The sequence below is a fragment of the Poecilia latipinna genome, unplaced genomic scaffold (genome assembly GCF_001443285.1).
Source record: "Poecilia latipinna isolate Pla-1442-1.1 unplaced genomic scaffold, P_latipinna-1.0 Scaffold2338, whole genome shotgun sequence".
In the NCBI taxonomy this organism is placed as follows: domain Eukaryota; kingdom Metazoa; phylum Chordata; class Actinopteri; order Cyprinodontiformes; family Poeciliidae; genus Poecilia; species Poecilia latipinna.
The window spans coordinates 47,332-66,099 of NW_015114954.1; the positions used below are offsets into that span (position 1 = coordinate 47,332).

At 37.6% G+C, this 18,768-nt stretch overlaps 1 protein-coding gene across 1 annotated transcript in view; it reads right to left on the minus strand.

Moving 5' to 3' along the window:
• The window catches only part of tmtc3 (transmembrane O-mannosyltransferase targeting cadherins 3), a 42,362-nt gene that overhangs the window by 9,201 nt on the left and 14,393 nt on the right, over window positions 1-18,768 (minus strand). Inside the window, exons 5-10 of the mRNA XM_015018906.1 lie at window positions 17,571-17,686; window positions 15,910-16,082; window positions 7,143-7,395; window positions 3,480-3,628; window positions 1,954-2,074; window positions 1,673-1,784 (exon numbers count right to left, since the gene is read on the minus strand). Of these exons, the coding sequence (XP_014874392.1) occupies window positions 1,673-1,784; window positions 1,954-2,074; window positions 3,480-3,628; window positions 7,143-7,395; window positions 15,910-16,082; window positions 17,571-17,686 (924 nt within the window). The remainder of the gene's footprint in view (window positions 1-1,672; window positions 1,785-1,953; window positions 2,075-3,479; window positions 3,629-7,142; window positions 7,396-15,909; window positions 16,083-17,570; window positions 17,687-18,768) is intronic.

Consider the following 18,768-nt stretch of genomic DNA (forward strand, 5'->3'; position numbering starts at 1 on the left):
TGATGGAAAAGATGGTTTGAACTTCCATCTCTGGTCCTGCTTTGCATATAACAACAAATTAACAACTGAAATGCAGAAATTTAGCTGCTTTGATTTTTTTTTTTAATGTAAACTAATCTGATGCCTAATTACTGATGGTGTGATGCTTTTCAGAGGAGAACACACACAAGTCTTTGTGTGATTCAGAAAGCAAAATAAATCCTGCTGAGAACTATAATGAGCGGGCCAAACTTTGAACAGTGAGAAGAACCTGTTCCTGATGAACGCAGCAGGAAATCCTTACTGTGTTAAAGTGTTTGCATTGTTAATCTTGGGGAAACACTTGTTGGTGGGGAACCGACAAAACTGGATGATGTCCCAACTGATGACAGGCTTCCTGAAAGCGGAGGAATGGGAAGAATCCTCCAGCCCAAATGAAAAGGGCCAAAAGTATTTCACCTGCACATTTGCTGTAGAATGCTTTGTCTGCTCAAAATGAAGACACATAATGGATCGCTGGATGGCTCTTCACCATGTGAGGAGAGACGACATCAAGAGCCACTAGAAATGGATTTAATGCACTAACAGTCGTTTCTTTCAACTCCTTCATCAAAATGGCCTCATTCACTAGGACAAAACACTCTTACATGCTTACTTGGGTGCCATTATCCACAGTTTAAATTTAAACTGGCCCTGATTCTTTTCATGTCTCTTGGGTTTGAAATAATAACCCGCTTGTGTTTTCTTGTGATTTTATCCGTCCTATTTTTTGAGGGCAACAGGAAGTTGCAGTTGATGATATAAAATGGCAATTGATGATATAAAACGTACACCACAGCAACATGTACTTTTGACTGAGGGAACATCATACCACCAATTGAAGTTCAAAAAAGTTACTTTTACATAATACAGCCAATTAAGTACCATTTCGGTGATATGTGTGATAATTTCTGGATGTAAAGAAACATAACTGCAATGTAATGCAAGTCAACAACAGCAGTGTATATGACACAAAAAAAAAGGTCAATGTCTTGATAACGTGTCTTGTGTACCCCTAAGTTCTTGTGAGTAGCATTTCTTTAACCCTCTGATGAAAAAAAAAGTCAAATTGAGCCAAGCATTCTGCTCAGAAATGAGCTTTCATAAGTGCAGCTGGCATTGTGAAACCAATGGAACTAGGGTCAGATTCTCACAGCACGAAATTCTTGTGTGAACCTAGCATCAAATCACAGCAGTTTAAATAAAAATGTGTAACGATTTGCTAAAATCTGAAAATTATTTTGGCGGCTGCTAAAATAATCAGATGTATTATTTGTTGTTTAGTCAAATTTTATCAACGCGAAGACTTGAAAACCAACGTGTCTGGATTTTATTCCACAAAATAAAATCCACGTCTCTTGCACATGTCCATGCTTGTATTGATGCAAATTAGTTCACCTAAAAATCCCAAAGCAGAAGGCATCTGAATCTCAGCTTAAAGGAGTTCCCTTAGCGACTTCAGTTTCTGTTGACTCTACGATACCGACAAAAAAAACAAAACAAAAAAAACAAAAAAACAATGGATATCTTGTTTCTCTGAAACACTCAATGAACAAAGCAAAACATCTGCGGTCTGAGACTACCACATGTAAGATACCATCAGTTTATTGAAAAATGCCAAATGATTTAAAGACGTCTGATTGAAGTCTCTCACCTGGCTGGACACGAGTGGCTTGGAGAAAATACCGCAGAGCCATTGCATAATTGTTTTGGTTCTCTAAAGCATGGCCGACATTATTCCACAGCTTGGCATTGTTCTTGTTAACCTGAAATGGCACACAAGTTTAATAAACAAAAAAGCTTTCAGAGATAAGCTGATTGATCAAAGCTGTGTTATCTATTAAATTCTCTAACAAAGATTTTCATCACAAGATAATTAAAGTTTTGTTTGGACACTGGAAAACTGCCAAAATACTCCAGAATCTAAGCTTTTACCTTCAGGGCAGAGGTGAACAGGGTATATTCCGACTCCCAGTCCCAGTTCCTGTTGAAAGTTTTCACTGCATGTGTGGTGAGCAGCACACCAATCATCAGCCAGGAAATCTTCCTTAATTGTCTGTGAGTGACAGTTTTATTCAGACTTTAAAGCACTTTCGTTTTGGCCATGATGCTGAAAAAAGATGCTGATGTTTTAAAGCTCAAGTGCTTAGAAATTCTGCATTTTAATACAGCCCACACCGCTATGTTTTTACTATATTAGTTTCTGTTTACAAGTCTCGTACAGGCACTGCAAAATAGTAATGCTCCAAGTGTTTCTTAGGGAAGACATTTTACACTGCAACATGGAGAAGAAGGCATTCTGGTCAAAAGTGATGCAAGACCTGGAATGCACCAAAGCACCTTACGTTAGCTGTGTTTCCATTACATATGTGCGGAAATCTTGGTTTGCATTCGGCTAATGTTGACAAAACTCAATTTCCCAATTGCAGTGTTTCCAATAAATAAGAAAGAAAAATAAGATCACACGTGCATAAGTTTGTTCACCATACATCATTTAAAATCATGGCAGCGACGGATGTAAGCATTTACGTGAGATATATTCATAATTCAACCGTGGCGCTAGAGCTCATCATTTATCAGCCATCAGAGGAAATGCCTGCGTTTTATTCAGGAGTGACAAGCCCCGCCTACTTGGAGTGGCTACACGTGCGACATTTTGGGGAAACTGTAGTCAGAGATTTTACACAAGAGCTATGGATTCAACACATTTGAATGACAAATTAAATCATCTATGAACTATGTGATGCTGTGAGAGCTCTGGTGGAGCCAGTTGCATGTAGTCTGAAAAAATAAATAAAAACAATCCATCGTCCTCCTACCATTTCCCATCGTCTTCTTAGTCTTTTCCACTAGTAGTAACAAATGGCTATTTAGCAAGTGACTCGTGTGATGTGAAAAAAGTGTTTCTGTTGCAGTTTTATGAAATATATCTATTTTGATACAAATGAAAAAAAAAAAAAAATCACCTCAATCTAGAACAAAGACTATTTATCGAAAAACTTGAGTTTTTTCAAAATTGACGCCTTTTCTCTAAATTTGTTTTCATAATTTCAATTTGTGCAATTCTGTGGTTAATGGAAACGCGGCTACTAAACACTAAACCTAAAACTGGGGCCAACAACTCATCAGACATGATCTTTACAGCAGCTCCACCACTGTACAACTTTCAAGCAAATGCACTACTTTGTGCTCGCACATTCACAATCAATAAGGTTAGGTTTTGTGACATTGAACATGTATGTGCTTTTTTGTATCTAATGCCTGCATATGAATGTTTTTAATGACTACTTTAATTGCAACATTATAGAAAGACATGGTACAGAAGGGAGAATTTGTAAATTGCAAATCAAGACTTCCAACAAAATAGAAAAGCAATTCTAAAAACAGACATATTTTGAGTTAGAGAAGGGGAAATACGCTCTTTCATTTTAGTCATTGCGTTAGTTTGGAGAGCTACTTACTCTTTATGTGAGACAATCTTGAATCCATGTGCTACAAGAACACAGAATCCCATACTGGGAACATAAAGTACCCTCTCTGCAACAACAAACCCCACAGGGAAGAAGAGGTTGGACGCTGGAATGAAGGGCAGGACGATCAAAGACAAAGCCTGTGAAAAAAAAAACCCACACACAACAGATCAGTCATTTTGTCTAAAAAGTATAAAACAAAGGTTCAACCTTTATTAATGCTAGTTCTAATAAAGATCTGCTTCCAGAGCTGATACTGTTGTCTCAAGAGTTTAAGATGAAGAGACGGTTACTTTTCCAAACGGATAAATCTATTTTTCACCAGATGACTAAACCTTTCTCCAGAAGAACTTTAACTCATGCATCTAAAAGAAATTTCACTAAAGATTTTATGAATCAACTTTGGAATAGTGACTTCCCTCTTGGAAAGCACCCTCATATAATGATGTTAAGCTCTCTTTGCTTTGCTGTGCAGTGACAGTGATGTTCCAGCTTTTTCCCAGCTTATGACAGGCTTGATGATTGGTGGTTCTTGGGTTGCTTCTAATCATTTGAAGCAATTCCTTTTCATCGGAGGGTAACAGTTTCGGTCAGATCGTTGGCAACTGGACAAAATTGGCTGTGTCAAAAGATCAATTATCCAGAAGATGCATAAACGATGGCTTTGGAAAAAGCAAAACGTTAGGCTTCTGGAATGGCCCTGACTTTACATCTATTGAGAATGTAAGGAGGATGCTTCAAAGTCAGGCCCTTAGCAGTAGCTGAGATGAGTTCTACCATTTATTTTAAGAATAGTGGTCAAATATTCAGCCAGAATTATGCAAACAAATAGTTGATAACTACAACAGGACTGCAGTGTCTTTGCAACTTCCATAAAAAATGATAAAGTGGGTGTATGAATGTATTAGAGTCTACAACAACAACAACAACAACAACAAAACATGGTAGAAGGGAACCACTATTATTGGTAAACATTTTGGAAAAGGAGGGAATTTTAATTCTTATGTTTTTTTCCATGTTATCGTAAAAACAAACCAGAAGGTGTTGGTGGGATGTTTGCCGGATCGGATCAGAACCAAACAGTGTTTTAATCCACGTAAGTCCACTTTAGGCCTCTGAATAGTATGTGCTGCACACAGTTTCGGGCAATCGCTACTCAAAACTTTCCATTCTACTCTCTGGCGTCCAAGATCAAGTCTCTGCTCTTTGTAGATTATGTGGTTCTGTTGGCTTCATCGGATTGCGATCTCAGGCTTCTACTGGAGCAGCTGACAGCGAAGCTGTTGAGATGAAAAGGAGCAAGTCCAAATAGTTTATACCCGAAAAAAGGTACCCTTTTCGGGTTAGTGACGAGGTCCTGTGTCAGGTGGAGGAGTTTTAGTATCTTGCAATCTTGTTTATGAATGACGGAGCATCTACAGTGATGCGGTATCTTTAACGGTCTTGGTAAAAGCAGAGGTGAAAGGTGAAGCTCTTCGTTAATCAGTCAATCTACGTTTCAACGCTTGTTTATGATCACAAGGTTTGGGCAGTAACCGAAATAACGAGATCGCAGATACAAGCAGCCGAAATGCATTTCCTCCATAGGGTGTCAGGGCTCTCCCTTAGAGGTGGACTGAGAAAGTGACCATCTTGGAGGGACTCAGAATAGAAATGCTGGTCCTCCACATCGAAAGGAGCCAGTTTAGGCTCTTCCCATTGGTGAGGCACGTCCCAACGGGAAGAGACGCAGAGGAAGACCGAGGACATGCTGGAGGTTACAGGGACCAAGTTTCTCGGCTGGCCTGGGAACGCCTTTGGATTCCCCGAGAGGAGCTGGAACAAGTGGCTGAAGAGAGGATGTCTGAACCTCTCAGCTTAAGCTGCTGCCTCCATGACCCAACAAAAGCAAAAGATAACGAATGGATGGTGTTACACTTAATGTTTTCCTAAATTTATGCTTATCCTAACTGATCATCAACATGGACTTTTAGATTTCAATTTATTAGACAAATTGATACAAACCTTTCCTAAATAAAATAGCATTTTCCAACTACAGTAATAAAAAGCAGAGGAATTCCAGAAATTTAGACTTCAGGCAAAAGCTCAGCAGTCACTGTGAGAAACAATGTTGCAAAGCAGGTTTTTCCCAGAGAACAGCAGCTTTTGAGCGGTGTCTCATGCTCCATGTGAGACAGCTGGCAACCTTGCAAAGATGCTAAATAGGTTGATGTGGTATGACATTGTTATGCAACGTAACACAAAATGCTCCTAGCAAACCAGAGTAAACACTACACAAGTCATAAATGAGTTTATTTAATGTTGATTTGTGTTGCTTTTTCTAAAAATGAAAGACTAAGGAAGTTCACTGACCTTCAACTATGAGAGCCATAAGACTGTTGCACAACAAATGCTAATTTTTTTTCCATATCCCACAGTGAACAACCACCACCCATGTTTTCCTTTTAAATTCAAGCAAGAGCCTATCTTTTATTGCTGGCAAATTGTTTTTTTTCCTCCCACCCCCCATTTGTTTTCATCTCAGTTTCTGATGCAACACTTTAGAGCAGAAAGCAGCAGCCAAAATGAATTAAAACCAGAAGTTCTATAGAAAATTAGTCAGACAACAGTGCACAGTGGGGTAATAAAATTAGTATTTGGCGAATTAAGGCAGTTTTAAGCCTTTTTTAATATGTTCCAAGAAAAAAAAAACACACACACAATTCTCTTCTGCATCTTTTGCTGTGCCTGTGGACACAAGGAACCACTGTCACTGATGCTTTTGATAGTTTTTGCCCTAAAACAGCATGCCGTGTAAAAGCACAACAGGAACTCTGTCCTTTAACTATTTAATTTCAAGCACTATTCAGTTCAGTTCAAAGAGCTTAAAGTTAATACAGTCATGACAGTAAAGAAGGGAGAGAATGGCATAAAGTGTTTCAGTGGTAAACAAGATATGAAACTCTGATGCTTTAAATTGTTGGACAATCATAGCCATGTGAAAAGAACAAGTGTGGTGTTATCTGTATGTTAAAATGAGCAGTTGTCTCCAACATGCCGCACCAACGTGTTGACTCGGGTGAATTTGACAGGTGGATTGGCAAGATACTGGGTGGTTCATATGTTGTGTTCCATAAGATTCCAGCTAGCGTGGTGCAAATTATTGCAAACTCACTGTTATCAGAACATCACTCTGCCAAGTATGCATGCTTGTAATAAATGTTGGCTTATTGTCTATGTATTGTTTTTATTCTGGAAATATTTTTGGGAGACATTTTTTATGTAATGCAACTAAAACATTTTAGAAAGTAAAGATGTGGTAAGGTGGAGGTGATCAAGTCATTAAGAATATGAGAAATACTTGAAGACTTGCTATTTGTCAAATCCTAATATTAATTTTTCTGATAATTTAGTTTTCTTCCTGCTTTGCTCTGGAATATAATCTGCTGTACCCCCAGATGAACTATGCTTGTATGGAATTTAATTTCACTTTTTTTTTACAGATTGAAATTACTCTGAACACAACCGATACTCAACCTGAAAGTCACAAGAAAAACAACAACAAAAAAAGGCCATGTAAAAGCACTTCTAGGTACATCTGTGCGAACATGAATCAATTTGCGTTCAAAGTGTTTGCATAAGAATGTAGATGAAGCGACCACAACTTCCTCTCACCATGATAACCGTCTTGGCTGAGCTGTGTTTGGAGAACACGCTGTAGTGGGCGAGCAGGCACAGGAACGTGTAGAAGGCCACAGTGGCCAGGTTCCGGACGTCCAGAAGGGACTCCACCAGAGGAATGGTGCCCATGGTCCAATCGCAGCACAGCTCTGAGGGATTCAGCAGCAGCCACGCGTTCACAGGGAGCAGATAGTTAAAGGTCAGCTGCCTGCTGGGAGTGGGACTGACAGCTGCCGGGTTATCAAATCTACGAAGAAAAAGGGCACAGAAGACATTTGCTTAGCTATTACTGCAAAGGGGGAAAATGGAGATCATGCATAAGAGCTGCATAATAAACATCCAGAAAATGGCAAAACACCCGAAACAGAGTTCCTTAAAATCACACCTAAAAAGCCACCTGGGTAGAGTGGATTAGAAGCAACTGGGACATTGATGAATATATTTGATGTGTATTTGCTTGATGATGGCATTTGACATTTAATTACTTATCACAAATCAAATTGTTAATCCAACATTGGATACATTAATCCAATGTAAATTCCATGTTTTCCTACTACGATGCAGACTTATATAACAGTAATCCAGAACTAATTTATGTAACTAGCTACATTTACTCAATTACAGTTACCTGAGTAACTATTTTGGGGGAAAAAACTTTTTGGATCATATGTACCGCTCTGTATTTTTTTAACTTTTACTTGAGAAATATTATTATATAGTTATTTTTGCTTAAGTAAACTTTCTGGATACTGATAGTAACTTCACTGAATGAGGGACAAACATGTTTTAACCAAAAATGCACCAGACAGTGACCAACAGTTTGTTAGAGTGAGATCTCTTGTTCTTACACAAGCTTTGTTTCCTATCTTTAGAGTCCAAGAAGATCCAGTAAACACCATATACTGTCACTGTGTTCTAACATCTACTGAAGACATAACCTTCTGTAAGTATTAGTTTAATAAGTTTTATATTGAAAAAAATATATATTTGGAAAAGTGTTACTTCTGACTAAATTTGTTATTTTGTCACTATGTTATTTATGTATACATATATTTCTTCATGTTACCCTAAGCTGAATTTGCTCATAATCTTATGCAATTTTTTATGGCTGACGTCTTAAAAAAATGAAATGTTATGATTAGTTACTCAGTACTTGAGTAGCGTTTTTACAAAATACTTTTTATTCTTCAGTAATTTCTTGATTAAATTAGAATACCTAACATGTATTCTAATTTAATTGTATATCATGTCCTGTGCGTTTTATATTACATCCAATTTATTTTGGTTATGACTCCAGTTTGGGCTTCTGATGAAGTACAACAATTATAACGCCTCAAACTAAAGAACTTCTGATGATAGGTGTAACATAGCTAAATGTCTGTATAGTAGATGAGCAATAGCTTTAGTATTGCCATGGTTATGATGCTGAACTGATAACAGTTGTGTGTGGCTGTTTTCTTCACCGAGCTGCACCTCCGGCTCTGTAAATCTGCTCAACAGTTTCAGGCCATGGCCTTCACTGAGCTTTACTCTGACTTCCCAACACAGCTCCTTTAATATTCTTTGCTGTAGATCTTTTCATCGCTTTTTAAAACATAACAGCATGGAAGAGCAAAATGAGAGCCGCAGCGGTGTAACGGGGTGCTGCGTTTGTTCTGCCCCTTGTCAGTCAATTTACTGTTGAAATCAAACTGTTGTTCTGATGTTACTTTTGGGCAGCAGAGTTTTATTTCCTTGCATGGCTCTGATACGGTTCTAATTTGTAAAATCAGTGTTTGATTTTAGGCTCACACCCTTTGATACTAATGGAAGTAAAACATGCAAAGAAGAGTGTTAAAATTTAGGATTTTCTGGAAACTCCTTTTTTTGGGGGGATCAGTGATCGGCAGCGAGGCTGAATTTGCTTGAGCCTAAAGTAAAATGCAATCAGCTCTCCAGCTGGATAGTAAACATCTTTCAGTTGACTGTCTTTTATGTTGTTGTTTGTTTTTTTAACTTGAAGGTCTGTTTTTTTTTTTTTTAGCTCTCCTTAAACTTTAAAATAAACTTGGGGATACTGAAACCATGCATCTATTTAAATAAAAACATGAATAAATGATTCAAAGATTTGAATTTTTTCCCCTTCTTTCAATTGTATTTGAGCATATGACCCTAACTTGAGATTAAAAATAAAGAAAAAATACTGAGCTAGTGAGAATAGTTTGAAAGAGACCGATGCATCTTACCGTTTACAGTTTTTCCTTTAAATCTGACACCAGCTATCTTTCATCTTTGAGGTCTTACTAATAAGTCCCAAAAGTTCCCCAAAACAACTTTAATCCTAAGAAAGTTCTCACAGAGATAAAATCTTACTGGCAGTCTTTTATGGAAATAAAAACTTCCAAACTGGAGCGGTTGGATCATGTTTGTTCTCTAAGCTGAAATAAAATGTGTTGTGTTGGTTCTTAAAGAAAAGACAAAGAAATTAAAAAGCCATCAATATAAAACCAGTAGCATCAATTATTCAGTTTATGGCTAAAACAGAAATTCTGCACTGATACCATTACTTTCACAAACTTTCTTTACTCTTCTTTTTTTTACGGTTTGTCCTCAAGCTGCCAGACTCCATTTCTAGGTAGTCAAGATTGATAGTTCTTTACACGGTAAGTTAAAGTTGTGGATGTCTTTTAGGATTTTTTTTTCACACCTCATAATCCGGGAGACTCAGTTCAATTGGGAATAAAAGTTGCAATATTTGTTACATTTTCTTCTCCGTTTCACTTTCATATTGCAATGTGTCCAATGATCCAAAATCTTTGAAAAACTTGTTCCCCTCCTTGCCTGTGGTGGTGCTGCAACAAGAACCACTGGAGTAAATAACACGAAGACACTGAGCAAAACTTCCTTCTTCAAGAAATGTCAACAAAAACGGAGTGGTGTCACATTTTAGTGCCCGTGAGGATTCCTCTTTTGTTATTGGTAAAAGACCACAAGCCATTTCTCCTGCTAGTGCTAGACTTGCTTGTTTGTTTTGGTTGTATCTACCCAGAATGCCCTGCACTATAATCCGCTTCCTGCTTTTGGAGCAGTCTCCGGTCTGCTTGGCATTCACATATGCATTTGAACTGTGCCAGAGTTCACTTCAACCAAAACAAAAGCTGGGTTTGTAGGCGGACCAGAGTTCACTTTTTTGGTCTGCATCAGAGTTAAATTGCATATTCACACCTCCCCAAATGAACCGGATCTTCTATGCAAACGAACTGAAGTGCAATCCATTTCTGCCGAATACAGGACCATTTTCAGACAAATTCTTTCCATATATTAAACTATTTAACTTTCCCAAACTCCAAGTAATAAACCACTGTTGTCAACATAAAGATTTACTAAAAAACATGGTGCTTTGTGTGAGGCTCCTTGTGACCTTCAATCAGTCATCAAGAGGAGCAGACTTTAGTACCAGTGGTGTTCAACTCGAGCCTTTAAGGGCCATGGTCCTGCAGGTTTTGGGTGTTTCTCTGGTCCAATATACCAGAGAAATAAATAGCTAATTACCACAAGATTAAATGGTAATTGAGCCATTTGAATATGCCATTTTATACTAAAGAAATAGTAACACCTTGTTTTACAGCAAATGCTCTCACACATGGTGTGATGCTGACTCCTCTACCAGTAGAAATATTCAATGACCACTTATGCCATTATGGGTCCAAAATGATATTCTCATATCCTTTTGGATTATGTATTAGGTTTTACTGATTTTTTTTTTTTTTTTTTTTTTGCAGCTTTAGTTTTTACACCTGACATTTTATTTCAGACATACAACACAATATGTTGCGATAGTCCCATTTAAGAATAGAAGAGTGAAAATAGGCAAAAAAGCAGCTTAGACCAAGGAATGCTTTCAAAGACCTTCCAGATTTTGCGAAACAAAAAAATGACTAGTTTCTTGTAGATATTAAAAAAAAAACACAAAAAAAAACACACAGTTAAAGCCCGTATATAAAATAATTTCTATGCTATCTAGATAAGACAGCTATTCCGGAAATATTTGAAAACTTCACTTAAAGCAGAGTAAATATAGCGTTAAGGATGTGTTTTGTCTTTGGGATATCTCCACAATCACAACTCCTGATCAGTCTTTTCTTGCTGTGCCAAGCCTGCATTTGTATCTGAACTGCTCTGACATGGGTCGTAGTCTGAACTTGTTTTATAGAACCCCTGGCGTAAACCCTGATCGGCACCCAGCAGACAATAAGCTACATATGCTGGACAAACTATTATGGCTCTGTGGCAGATATTCTAGCAGACAATCTGGAGTCATCTTTAGGATTACAGCCAGAGGATTAGTCTATCCCAGCTAATTATCTGGAATTCTATCATCACGCTCAAATGTCATTAGGTAGAATCTTGTGCAGACCATTTAAAAATAGATAATCATCAACAAATACTCCAGGCTGCATAACTATTAACATTTACACTGAATGTTTTGAGAGGGTCATAGAGTCCATATACCTTTACTTAGAAGATATCGCTCTAAATTACTTCTATAAACGGTGGGTTTAATTCAGATACTCGATAAGTTGCCTTTTTATTATGTTTCGTGAAAACAGTCATTGGAAACGTCAGCTGATTAAACTATACTGGACTAATTGATGTTTATCTAGCTAACGATTAGAGTGATAAAAATGCAATGTAAACTTGTATTTATTCAACAGAATGATTAGATGTTTGACATTTTGAAAGTGAAACAGTTAAAAATCATGAGGTGGTTTCTCTTCCTTGTTAAAGGCAGGACAACTACAGTCCTTAAGAGTCTTTTAGATGTGTCCTTATTCTGACACTGGCTGAATTACATCCCTTGTGTTTTATAGGATTTTTGTAGGATTTCTCTTGTCTTTGGGAAAAGATTACAAGCTATTTCTCTCTGAAGTGCTTATTGATACAGTCCTGCTTATAGAGCTGTCTCTGGTCCACTTGGCATCCACATATGCATTTGAACCGTATCAGAGTTCACTTCAACTGAATTGAAACCTAGGTTTGTATAAAGGCCAGAGTTTACTTTGACCAATGGTCGGCATCAGAGTTGCTTATCAAAGTTGTCCGAAACATATCATTCGTTCATCCTCCCTTTTTTCCAGACCTTTCCCATACTAGGTTCAAATAAAGATGAATCAAACCTTGATTGCAAAGTTCTTTCATTAGTCTTCAGAGAGACCTATAAACTTTGGATTAAAATTTGATACTTTAGACATAAAATTTCTCCTTCTAGCCTAGAGTTGTGGAAAAAGCGATGTGGTATCTTTGATGTTTGCGCATCAAACATCAAAGTTGGTTTAGTAAATAGCTTTTAGCAATAGTACAGTGATCCCTCGCTATAACGCGGTTCACCTTTCGCGGTCTCGCCGCTTCATGGATTTTTTTGGGCCGTTTTTTTTTTTCACAGTGCATTGTGTTCTGCGTCTCCACTTCTTCTCTACTTGTGTGCCAATAACGTTATGGTATTTAAATATACGTAATACAGAGCTTGGCCATTCAAGAGATGAAAACTGAAACTTTGAATGCCTGCTGGAAAAAACCTGTGGCCAGAATCAGCGCAAAACCTGACCAGAAGCTCGCTTGACGAGATCCATCGCTCTGCCATAGGTACAGCTGTGAATCTCGCAGGGCAGCTTGGACTAGACGGTTTTAATGACATGACTCCGGATCACATTAAGGCTCGATTGATGAACACGCACATCCGCTGGCCTGAAAACAGGTTTGTTCTTTGGTTTCAATGTAGAGTATTTAATTATGCTGTGTAATAATTGTAAAAAAATAAAGGTAACTCTACTTCGCGGATTTCACTTATCGTGGGTTATTTTCGGAATGCAACCCCCACGAAAAACGAGGGATCACTGTAAATGTAATCCATTTGGACTATTGGAGAATGTTGTTTTGTTGTATTCACACAGTTCATGCTGCTATCACTCCCCTAATCAAATGTTTATGCTACAGAAGACAACTGTCTTCCATTCTTCAGGTTATCAACCCAATCTGTGGTGATGGAAAGTAAATAAAATGTGACTCATTCATGTGATACTACGTGCTGTTTTTATTATTTTTAATGTTACACCTTTATTGTTTCAATTACCCACTCCTGTTGATTTATCTCGTAATTTTTCGTTGAAATGTTTTTATCCTGGATTGATCCTAAATAATAGCAGAATGCAGAAATCTCCTCTGCGTCTTTGAAGGCAGAAGGATTGTTCAGTGTAAAGGAGAGAAAAATTATCTTTCGACTACGTTTTGATGGATTATGGGACTAACTGATTTTGATAGTGTGTGGGATTGGCTTATAAACTTCCATAAGTTAAATTATCTTACTCATACCACTGTGAATGTCAGCTGCGCCCATAATTAACAGGCGACAAATGCTGCAGGATTTCGTGCGGTTATTTTTAAAAGATTAAACTATTTTCATATACATGACAAAGATTACTATGCAACATGCAGTGACCACATCACTACGGACACTCAGAGCTGTTGAGCTGGACCCTAGCTTTAATGCACTTTAGACAGATAAATCTGCATTCATTTTACCACAGCACAAATGTGGCCTTCCTATTTTGATACTGGATGCAGTCTGGCAACCCTCTTCAGTGTATGCCTCCAAACTGGCTTTAAATTAGTAATTAGCTCATTTAGATCCAGTGGGTGGAGTAGAAGTAAAGCAGGTAACTCATTTACAAAGGATATAAGTCTGTGACTCTAGCCAGCTAGTGAAATGGTCTGCTCTAGTAGAATCCTGCTGGATGTAGTGAGGGCCAACCACCTTCAAAAAGTCTTCTTGTGCTAAGTCCAAGGTTCAGTTACATGTAACGCTTTGGTTTCTTTGGTAAATATCCCTTTGACAATGCTTCACAGACCTGATAATAACAAAAACCCTGGTAATCTTTATAACCAGTAACCCTTTTATTCCAGCTTCATAAAAGGTTTTAGTTAAGTTAAAGGAGGAAAACAAAATAGAATGTATTTATAATAGATGATCTCAGGGCTTTTGCTTTTAAAAGGTTCTGCAACAATTTCTAATCCTTCACAATCAAATGTCTTCTTTTACACAAGCAGAAGGAGAATTAGTTTACTTTTTGTGAGATAAAATGCTGTACAGCATTTAAATGTTTCCCTGCTTGAGTCCACCTACTTTAAATTGGTGGATTATTAACAGGCTTCTGTAGAACTTGACGATAAGCTGTTGAATCAGGTGTCTTGGCGTACTTACACTGCTGAAACATGTTGGGCGGTCTGCCCTGAAGGCCGCGAGGAGCATGATTGTAAAACACTTTTACAAGGGAGTGTATGCAGATGTACTTTCTGGATCAATGCAGTGTTGATATTTTCCAAACCCAAAGTTGAAACGCGGTATGTTGGATGGCGGTGGATATACTAAAGAGAACCCTGGATCCTACAGCTGATTTTGTGCAGCTTTATCATTCATGGGCTAGTTAACGGCATAAAAGATTTACAGAGGTTTTAACAAGCTATGGCTTAAGATTATATGAAATTCGCCGTCATATTGCTCACACAGTTCAAAATAATTTTTTATTAAGATGCAAAAGAAAATGCTACGGAGACCAGACTTGATCTGGGTGATAAATCAATTTTATCAATTAATTAAATTGTCTGTTTATGAGGATTTCATTTCTGGAAAAGCTGGATTTTTTTTTTATATATCATTGCATTCCCTGGGTTTAAATAGTTCAGAGAGATGTTTGCCTGCCGAGAGCCTACCATGTTGTTTTACAAGCATGTTTCACAGCTTGTCTTTATTTGGACTTAAAATTCAGGTCAACTCAAAGAAGGTCAATAACATAAAAAGCAAGGTTTTGAAAAAAAAAATTAATTGCAAATTAATATTCAAGAAAGGGAGAAAATAAATTGACTAAAAAAGAAATAAAAAAAAAAAACAATTACACTCAGCCCTATTCCAATAGTTTTCTGTCTGTACAGAGAATAGAGCAGAACCCTTCCCCTCCTGTTGCTGAGCACAGTCAGCTGTTTCAAAAGCTAAATAAAATATATTTCTCACTAAAAACATGTTTTCAGTATGCCAAATGGTGGTTTCAGATAATACGTAGAGATCTAGAAGGTTGAAGGTCACTCTTTTATCTGTCACCTGCTGCCAGGTGACATAACTTGAAACAGGAAATATTTTAATATAAACTGCTAAAAGTCACACTTGGTTTTAATAGATTATGACAGATATTTTTTAGAATGCTATAAAAAAATTCTTAAAGGGGAAAAAACTCAGTGGATCATAAAATATGCGTGGGATATTTAATGATAGACTGACTCCTACTGCAACCCTGATTACGACCATGCAGATGCAAAAAAACAGATGGATGGAAAAAAGAAACAAAAAAATAATTATTAAACACAATAAAAACACAGGCCCATTAGTCACATGCATTAAGTGAAATACTCAGAAACCACAGGAGGACGGTCTATTTATTGAAATAAACAGAAACCTTCTGTAAACCATAACGCAATCGGAATTAAATCATGAACCACATCAGTGAAATGTGTTTGCATAATGCTGAAGTCCATTAGCAGGCAAATAATGGTTTAAAATTTATTACACTAACATTTACCGTTTGAATATCTTTGGCAAAGATGCATCACCCACGTAGCACATGTAGCTTTACTAATGTGAAACAAAAAAATGGATGTTCTATTCCAAGTCAAATAAAGTTAATTTATATAATCATTTCCCGACTCTGTGCATGTGGTTATGAGGTCGGCCTACCTGGTGAAGACAGGCAACTGGGACTGGATGACCTGGACCCTGACGATGACGAGCAGCAGAGTGCTGATGACGAGGACGATGAGCTTCAGCAGAGTCTGCAGGACCGCGTACGGGAAACCGTCTTTACCCTGCAGGACTTGCCGCACAGTGTCCAGCATCATGGGTAGAGTAAACTATGAACGGCAAAGGGAAAAAATAACAGGAGTCAAATCGACCTCAAAGTCATTTAAAGAGCAATTAAACACCAAATCGACTTTTTCTTTGTAGATAAACGGTAAATTTAACCTTACGGCTGTGCTACCTTTTGCTACAGTGCAAATTGTGACATTTTCATGTAAACTTCCTAAGATAATGCTACAATGCTTAGGAAGCAGCTCAGGACAGCACTCACTGCTCACTCAGACCAGTTACTGCACAATGACTGGTGCTTTTACACGCAATAGCCAAAGTCTCCAATAACACATAAAAAGGTTGCTAGATTTGCTGCTTGTCGCTCATTTTGACAAATAGTCAATAGAGGGCTCTAAAAACAGAAAAAAATAACATTAAATGTAGTGACAAAGATGCTAATTGGCTAAGTTGGTGGTCCTGACCAACTGGGACTGTCCACTTTGAAACTTTTCAAAATTTGTTTGGTTTATGTTTTTACACTGGGTTTCATTCCACTTTAAAGGGGCAGTGTTCTGTGTTTTACAGGCACATACTGCCATTTCATTGCACAATCATATACCTATGTTACCGTCAGTAGTTATAAAAATGCTACATATGTATATCAAGTATGACTTAAAAGAAATTTGACTTTGTAATTTAACGCCTTGAATTTGGCCTCTGTCTCTTTAAAAACTCCAGCTCTTTCTGAAACTCCGCCTTCAGGAAGTCATCACAACATGGCTCCTCTATTAAGTCTTTGACAACGTTTCTAAGCGCCGTTACACTGAGAAGTAGTGCAGCTCAGTTCCACCAGGTTTGTGCTATTTGCTGCTGGATAGTCTGAAGGAGCTGAGTGGGAGAGTTGTGCAGGGCTGCTCTGTGAGGCGGAAGTTCGGAAATTTGGGAACTGCAGCTCAGAGGAGGAGCTTCGTATCAAAGGCGATGATAAGTAAACCAAGGCATTTTGCACAGCTAAATGGTTGCCATGGGAGCATAAGAGGATTTCCCAAACATGCATGAAAAAAATCAAGGCAACACTCCAGGTATGTTTCTAATGAGGGAATAACATTATGACACAATGTAGAGCTCAGAAAAGTCAATTTTACATAAGAGTGCTCCTTTACATACTACACAGTAGCATTTATTATTTATTACAATATCTGCATGTATGAATGTTCTGAAAGTCCCAAGAGAGATAAAAGGTGGTTTAACCTTTTGTTGTTTTACAATCCTTCAACAATAAAATGATTCCAGCTAGTAATTTAGAAAAGTAAACCTCCATTAACACCATTCATCTTTTACGCACTGCCCTGAAGGAAATTAGCAGCAAACTATCCCACTAGAAGTTGAACACTGAGAATAGTTATACTGGTCTGAGAGAGAAAATGTGTTTTTTTATTTTCCACAAATTCCTTATGTTTGTCTAAGAAAGGCTCTTTGTGCTCCAAGAGTTGATCGCAAACATTCAATTTACTGTAATGAACAAGACAAAGGCATCTGCAGAGCCCTACCCCTTGTGCAACAAACACTTCATAGACACAGCAGATGCCGACCACGGTGATCCCCTGCTCCTTGCACAGTGTTGCTGCAGCCACCAGAACTACAGTCAGAGCAATGGGGGGCCACACTGGAAAAACAAAAATAAGAAGAAAAGAACAAATATTTGAGACAATGAGATCACTTAACTGTATATAAAATTTGGTGTCTGAATTTCTTTTGTTTAAATAAACCAAGAAGTGAGTAGCTTTTGTATCAGGTTTCTGTAAAGTGACCTTTAAGATAATTGCTCCACGTTTGTACCCGATAGCCAGTTCCAATCAAAAGTTTACACACAGTGGTGAGGAGAAACCTGTAATTGTTTCAGGTCATCAAACATATTTAGAGAAATTAGACAAAACGCAGTGTTTAACTTGAAGGGAACAAACATCCACGGCTTTTCCTGAGTGAAAAAGTGATTTCCCCATAAACCAAATAACTGATTGTTCCACAACAGCAGGAAATATTTTGAAATAATCTGAGTCTTTTACTGCTGGAATCGTTGCCGTGTTTGACCATAAAACTTTGTTTTTTGTTGTTTTTATTCAGAAAGAATCCGACTTGCTCATATGGAAAACCTGCTAATTGGAGGTGAACTTGAAGGTGACCATGTTGGCAGAGGAAGTCTTCCAATGCCATCTCAGGCCTAGTCCACACATCGCCGAACATCTGGGAAAACTAACACATCTTTAAATGTATGACACAAAAACTCTGCTCTATAGAGTTATTTTATAAAAACAGTTATTTATAAAAACTTAAACAAAAATGGAGATTTGAGAAAACAAAATAATATTACATACATTGTATTTATAAGGCTATCCAATGGCACAGCTAAATTATTGATAAAGGACTGATAAATGTGGGAAAAATGAGCAAATTTCAGAAATAAAGTATGACCTGCATGGCCTGCCTAGATTATCCTGGTTCTTGAGTACATTTCATCCATGACAATGAACAATGGAAAAAAAAAATATTCAAGTGTCTTTAACCTACTAGTCCTGAGGGCCCAGGTCATTCAAAAAAAAAAAAAAATTCCCTTCTCACCCTCCGCGGGTGGTCTCTCTCTTTCATCCTCTGAGCTCGGGTCCTCTACCAGAGGCCTAGTATATATAGTCCAATTAGTCTTTAACTAGTCCTGAGTGCCCAAGTCATTCATATATATATATATATATA